Source organism: Nannospalax galili, unplaced genomic scaffold (assembly GCF_000622305.1).
Source record: "Nannospalax galili isolate Female #2095 unplaced genomic scaffold, S.galili_v1.0 scaffold135, whole genome shotgun sequence".
In the NCBI taxonomy this organism is placed as follows: domain Eukaryota; kingdom Metazoa; phylum Chordata; class Mammalia; order Rodentia; family Spalacidae; genus Nannospalax; species Nannospalax galili.
This window is the reverse complement of record NW_008338998.1, coordinates 6412246-6419779: the sequence shown is the minus strand read 5'-3', so window position 1 is coordinate 6419779 and position 7534 is coordinate 6412246. Positions and strand designations below refer to the sequence as shown.

Sequence of the window (7534 nt, the reverse complement as noted above, 5' to 3'; positions counted from 1 at the left end):
AAGCACAAGCATGAGTTTAAATAGAGAATGAGAACAAAGAAGTGAAGAGTGAGTAATCCAATCACAACACAGGGGCCCTGAGTTCTCTAAGGGAGGAATCTACTGATTACTGGAGAACAGGGCTGTTTACTGGAAAAGAGAACAAGGCCGCGGGCCAAGGTTGTGGCCTGAATGGAAAGGTCACCAACTCAGGTCTGCCAGCAGCCCCAAGAAATGGCTGAGCCTCAGGCTCCCAACAAACAAATAATTTTTTCTAAATGCTCTAGCACTATTAGGCAGGAGAGATAAGATGTTTTCTTTTCTCTACTGCAAAGTAGTTTTCCCTTTGTTTTTGGTCTTTTTGAGACAGGATCTCCATGTAGCCCCAGCTGTCCTGGATTCACCATGGAGACCAGGCTGGCCTCAAACCCACAGAGATCCACCTGCCTCTGCCTCCCAAGTGCTGGTATTAAAGGCGTGTGCCACCACGCCCAGCAGTAGTTTTCCTTTTTAAACCTTCTTTATTACATTTACTTTATTTGCTGGAGGTGGTCACTGCCATGGCATGCTCATGGACGTCAGAGAATAACTTGCTGGAGTTCGTTCTCTCCTTCCACCATATGGAGATGGAATGCATATTATCCAGCTCTGTGGCAGGCACCTTTACCCACAGAACCATCTGACCAGCCTTTAGCAAAGTGTTTTTATGCACGTAAATCCTTGCAACGCTATAAAGTCAGCTTAATTGACCTGCCCAACCTTTTTGAAGTAAGATAGCACAATAAAAAAAGGTGAGATAATTCTCCAAGGCAAACTATTTCAAAGTACTAAAATGGGGACTCTCTGACCCCCCTTGTCCCAAATTTTCTCTGCTAATTCCCCTGCAGCGGTGATTTTTCCCTTTGTATTTCTGTAAAATATTAACTTTTACAAAAGTTTTCCTTGTTTATGTAAGAAAAAATAATTTTTTTTAATTTTATGTGTATGAGTATATTGCCTGCATGTATGTGAGCGCACCCATGTCGTGCAGCGCCTTGGAGGTTAGAAGAGGGCTTCATATTCCCCTGGAACTGGAGTTAAGGACGGTTCATGACTACCATGTGGGTGCTGGGAATTGAACCTGGGTCTTCTGCAAGAGCAGTCAGTGCTCTTAACCACTGAGCCATCTCTCCAGCCCCAGGAAAATGTCTTTTTTTTTTTTTTAATGTGTATATGTGTTTTGCCTGCATGTAAGTGTACCAGGTATGTGTAATGACCACTGAGATCTGGAGTTCAGGGCGGCGTTTAGCTGCCACGTGGGTGCTGGGAATTGAACCTGGGTCCTTTGGAAGAGTAACCAAGTCATTTCTCCAGCCCCCCAATGTCTATTTTTAAATCTAGTTTTAAACTTAAGGGCCTTTGTAAACCATATGTGTTGTGCTATTCTCTACTAGGTCTTGCCAGAAGTTTAGGTCTAAAGGGTTCCCTCTTTTTGTTTTGGTTTTGGGGTTGTTTGTTTGTTTGTTTGTTAATTGCTTTTGTTGTTGTTTTTAAGTAAGATCTTACTGTGTACCCCAGGCTAGCCTGGGCATGATCCCCCTGCCTAAACTTCCCCAAGTGCTGGGATTACAGGTATGTACCACCATGCCCATCTCTAGGTTCATTTTAATAACTTTTGAGACACACAGCACTTTTTAAAAACTATTTTATTATTTTAAATTTTTATGTGTATGAGTGTAGTGCGTGCATACATATGTGTGTCCACATCATGCCATGCTTGTGGAGGTCAGAAGAGGGCGTCGAATCCCCTGGAGCTGGAGTTACAGGTGGCTCTTAGCCACCATGAGACACAGAGCATTTGTATAGTAGAAGGCTACACTGAAGCTTAAATCTGGCTTATATACCGAGTAGTAAAATTTGATTTAATTCAGAAATATGAAAGTGGTGTTTCGATATTGTTCCAAAATATTAGTTGGTTGCTAAAACGCTGGTTTTAACTACATGTTATTGATTATCAGCTGTGCCACAACCGCCACCTGGTGGAGGAATGGTGATGATGCAGCTCAGCGTACCAAATAATCCACAGTCTCAGGCCCATTCGCCCCCACAGTGGAAACAAAACAAATATTACTGTGACCACCAGAGAGGACAGAAGTGTGTAGAATTTAGCAACTTAGACAATATTGTCCAGGTAAGATACTTTGGTTTGGTTCATTATCATTTCAAAACTTAATCTTATCATGTATGATGTTTTAACACTGAATTTTAAATCTTTCAAGCAGATTAATAAGGAAATTTAAACATTCTTTTTTTTTTTTTTTTTGGTCTTTTTGAGACAGGGTCTCCCTGTAGCCCCAGTTTTCCTGGAACTCACTATGTGGACCAGGCTGGCCTTGAACTCACAGAGATCTGCCTGCCTCTGCTTTGCACCACCATGCCCAGCGGAAGTTTAAACATTCTTTACATCCTGACATTTATATCAGTATTCTCAGTATTCGAATACTATTTTACAACTTTTTTTTTTTTGTCTTTTTGAGACAGGGTCTCCCAGTAGCCCCAGCTATTTTGGAACTCACTATATAGACCAGAATTCGCAGAGATCTGTCTGCCTCTGCCTCTCAAGTGCTAGAATTAAAAGCATGTACCACCATGCCCGGGGCTACAACTTTTTTTTTTCAAAGATAGGATCTCATGTTGTCCAGGCTGACCACAGTTCAAGAACTCTTGATCCTCCTGCCTCAGCCTCTCATGTGTTAGGATTACAGACATGTACCACCATGCCCAACTTTTACTTGCCAATTTATATATTTCCAAAGTAAATTTAACATTAAAAAAAATATCAAGAGGGCTGGGCATGCTAGTTCATGCTTATAAATGCCTGCATTCAGGCAGAAGGATTGCAAGTTTGGTGAAGAAAAAGAATCAAGTACTAGGCATGGTGCTGTAATTCCCGCACTTGGGAAGTAGAGACAGAAAGGTAGGGTTTACAGAGTTCTCCTCACCTACTTGAGTTTGAGCCTGACTGGGTATACTTGAGGCTGTATCTCCAGAAAACAACAAAGAACTAGTACAAATTACTGGATGCTAAAAACTTTAGGTGGAAATGTTTATGTAGGCCAATAATACTAAACAACATTGAACCTAATAATCAGGATGAACTCACTGTCAGTTTAGCATCACTAAAGGTAGACCAGCAAAACATTATTTACCTCTTACTAGGCTATAGGAAGAAGTACAGGACTTTTATCAAAAAAAAAAAAAAATGAACCTAGTCAGACAACTAAACTGTGTAGTGGGTGACACATACCTTTAATCCCAGCACTAGGGAGGCAGAGAGAGGCAGGTGGGTCTCTGAATTAAAGGCCAGCCTGGTCTACCTAACAAGTTCTAGACCAACCAGGATGATACAATGAGACCCTGTCTCAAAGAAGAGAAAACAAGAACCTAAGTCTGATCAATCCTTTCAGTCCAGTTGCTAATTTGTAGGCCATACCAAAGAAAAAAACCAAATTATATGATACTAATAGGATTTTTTTTTCTTATGTGTATGTGTGTATTGCCTACATGTAGGTAAGTGCACCTGTGTCATGCAATGCCCACGGAGGTCAAAAGAGGCTGACAGATCCCCTGGGACTGGAGTTACAGACAGTTGTTAGCTGCCATGTGGGTGCTGGGATTCGAACCTGGGTCTTCTGCAAGAACAACCAATGTTCTTAACCACTGAGCCATCTCTCTAGCCCCTAATAGGATGTTTTTAATTTTTAAAATTTTATGTGTATGGGTGTATTGCCTGCATGTATATAAGTGCATCTGTGTCATGCAAAGCCTGCGGAGGTCAGAAGAGGGCATCAGATCTCCTGGAATTGGAGTCACAGATGGCAGTTAGCCACCATGTGGGTGTTAGGACTCAAACCCAGGTCCTCCGCAAGAGCAGCCAGTGCTCTAACCACTGATCCATCTTTCCAGCCTCACCAATGGGATATTTTATGGAGAAATTATCCTTTTTAAAAAGATTTTTTATAAGCCAGGCATGGTGGCACACGCCTTTAATCCCAGTACTTGGCAGAGGCAGGCAGATCTTTCTGAGTTAGAAGTCAGCCTGGTCTACATAGTGAGTTCCAAGACAGCTGGGGCTACAAGGAGACCCTGTCTCAAAAAGACACACACAAAAAAAGGTTTTTTTTGTTTAATTATGTATATGTGTGTGTATGTAAGCATGTAAAGACAGGACCCGTGGAAGCCAGAAGAAGACATTGGATCCCTTAGAGCTGGAGTTACCAGCAGTTGTGAGCTTCCTGACATAGGTACTGGGAACTGGACTCAGGTCCCTTGTAAGTTCCTGCTATTAACTGCTGAGCCATCTCTCCAGCCCCTTTCCTTTCCTTAAAAAAATAATACCACCATTTAAGAGAACCTCAAGAGTTGTAACAAATGAATCATTATACGGCTCTTGTTTCATTATTGAATAGTCAAAATATTTTTATTTCAAAAAGAATATTTGTGGCCAGGTGTGGTGGCTCACACCTTTAATCCCAGCACTTGGGAGGCAGAGACAGGCGGATCTCAGAGTTCAAGGCCAGCCTAGTCTACATAGTAAGGACAGCTGGGGCTACAGGGAGACCCTGTCTCAAAACAACCAAAAAGAAACAAAAAAAAAATTTGTGTTAAATTTGTCAATATAGTAATGATATGTATCCTTATGTTTAAAAGAGTTCTCATTGAAGTGTTTACATACAAAATATTGTATCTGAGATTTGTTTTAAACACTTCAGAGAAACAAGGCAAATACAATCTCTGTGGAAGCTCAATGAATGCAGGAAGGTTCACTATACTTTCCTGTCCATGCTTTTTTTTTTTTTTTTTCTGATCTTTTTGAGACAGGGTCTCCCTGTAGCCCCAGCTGGCCTGAATTCTCTGCCTTAGACCAGGCTGGCCTTGAGCTAACAGAGATCCACTTGCCTTTGCCTCCCAAGTTTTTCTGGGATTAAAGGTGTGCACCATAATGTCCAGCCTCCTGTTCATGCTTTTTATTATTATTATTATTATTATTATTATTATTATTATTACATTCATTTATTTGTGTGTTTGCATGCATATATGTACCCATTGTACAGCATAGTGTGGAAGTCAGAGGACAACCTGTGGGATTTGGTTCTCTTCTTCCACCATATGAATCCTGGACTTTGAACTCAAGTCATCAGACCTTGGGAGAAGAGCTTTTACTTACGAAGCCATACTTGCTCCACCTTTTTCTTTTTTTTTTTTTTTTTGAGACAGGGTCTCCCAATGTAACTCTGACTAGCTGACATCAAACTCAGAGATCCACCTGCCTTAGCCTCCTGAGTGCTCGGATTAAAGGTCTGGCCTACAAATAGGATTTTTTTTTTTTTTTAAGTAGGAAAAAAAGTTTTCAGTATACATGATGAAATCATAGCAAAATACTGAAGGCAAAATATGTGTATAGATATGTTCACAAACTATAAATGGTCATTGGCCATTAAGAAATGAAAAAAGTACTTTTTGTTTACTTGATTTGGGGATATATGTGTCTGTCTAGGTCTCTATATGTGTGATGCTGGAGATTGGGCCTGGAGCATCATGCATGTTAGGCAAGTACTGTAGCACTGAGCTGTAGTCCAACCCTAAAGTACTTTTCATATATCAAATTAGGAAAGTTCAGTTAGACATTATTTGTAGTATTGACAAATATACTATGTTACAAGCTTTCTTATATTTTATATTCATTTGAGTGTAGTATAAATTGGTACAACTCTCTCTGGAATGTTGTTTGGTGACAGTTGGAAAAATTATGCAAGATACAAAGCCTGATTTACAATCCACTTGGGAGGCAGAGGCAGGTCTCTGTGAGTTAAAGGACAGCCTGGTCTATATAGTAAGTTCCAAGTCAGCTGGGGCTTCAGGGAAACCCTGTCTCAAAAAAATAAAAACCAAAAGGGGCTGGAGAGATGGCTCCGTGGTTAAGAACACTGGTTGTTCTTGCAGAAGACCCAGGTTCAAAGCCCAGCACCCACATGGCAACTAACAACTGTCCATAACTCCAGTCCCAAGGGATCGGACAGCCTCTTCTGACCTCCGTGGGCATTGCACAACACAGATGCACTTACCTACATGCAGGCAGTACATGCATACACATAAAATAAAAATAATAAAGAAAATTTTTTTCAAAGTTTAGCCGGGCGTGGTGGTACACGCCTTTAATCCCAACACTCAGGAGGCAGAGGCAGGTGCTGTGAGTTCAAGGCCAGCCTGGTCTACATAGCGAGTTCCAGGACAGCTGGGGCTACAGGGAGACCCTGTCTCAAAAAGACTTTAAAAAAAAAATGTTTAAAAAAGTTTTTTGAATGAACTTTGTAATTTAAATTTAGATCACAGTATTATACTCTTAATTTATTGGATTTGATGGTGCTGTGGTTACAAAAGGAAATGTCATTATTTTAGGAAATAGACACTGTTTTTCTCCTAAGGATTATCATGGCTTCTCACTCAGATTATTTTCAGAGGTCTGGGGATGTAGGCCACTGGAGAGCATTTACCTAGAATGTGGAAGGCTACAGGTTCGATCCCAAGCACTACAAAGAGAAAAACAGAGCTGGGCATGGTGATGCACACCTTTAAACCCAGCACTCAGGAGGCAGAAGCAAGTGAGTCTCTCTGAGTTTGAGGCCATCCTGGTCTATATAGGGAGTTTCAGACCAGATAGGGATACAGGGAGACACTGCTTCAAAGAAAGAAAGAAGGGGGAAAGAGAGGGAGGGAATAAATTTCCCTTTAAATTATTTTCATTTTGTGTGATCCTGTCTGAATAAAAGAAAGAAAACAATTGCCCTTCTCATGGTCAACTGCTGATGTGACTCAGTGGTAGAGCACAAGCCTAGCGTATTTCAGGCCCTAGATTCAATCCTTAGCACTGTCCCCAAACATTATAATGGAGCTGAAAAATTCCTATCACCTAGTAACACTGTAGTTGTCTTAGCTTGTCTAAGTACATTCTGATGTTCACATAATGCCACAGTGACTTAATGACAAATGTCAGAAGGATCTCCATCATTAAGTCACATGACTGTGTATACAGAGGAAGAGACAGGAAATAAAATAATAATAATGAAAATGCAAGCCAAGTCTGGCGTGCATATCTATAATCCCAGGACTTCAGAGGTGAAAGAGGAAGTTCAAGGTCATCCTCAAGTACATAGAGAGTCGAAAGTCAGCTAGGTAATGTTCTCCAGGATGAATTATTTTAAAATGAAATTTTATAAGCATTTAATATGGAAAAGAAGAATGAGTTAGGTATATATATTCTCTCTTACTAAAAAGGCAATATTATTGCCAAGGTACAAAGCTTGTTTCAAAAACACTATTAGTTTGTTCTCATTTTTGTAATAACAAGTGTGAATGCATATATATATAGGAACAGTCTGTTGCTGGTGTTTCCTGTCAGGAGTTGAGGATTATATAGTCCCATAATGTTTGAAGTTTTTTTTTTTTTTAAAAAGTACAAATTTATAATTCACTGAATAAAAAGTTTTATCCCAAAGGAAATTTGCACACAGCCTTC

The 7534-nt window shown here is 40.3% G+C and overlaps 1 protein-coding gene across 1 annotated transcript in view; it reads left to right on the top strand.

The window, feature by feature from the left end:
* Window positions 1–1976: 1976 nt before the first annotated feature.
* LOC103734620 (R3H domain-containing protein 1) overlaps window positions 1977–7534 on the top strand; it is a gene marked incomplete at its 5' end in the record, with an annotated part of 10764 nt that continues 5206 nt past the window's right edge. Inside the window, 1 exon segment of the mRNA XM_008833660.2 lies at window positions 1977–2149. Within this exon segment, the coding sequence (XP_008831882.2) occupies window positions 1977–2149 (173 nt within the window).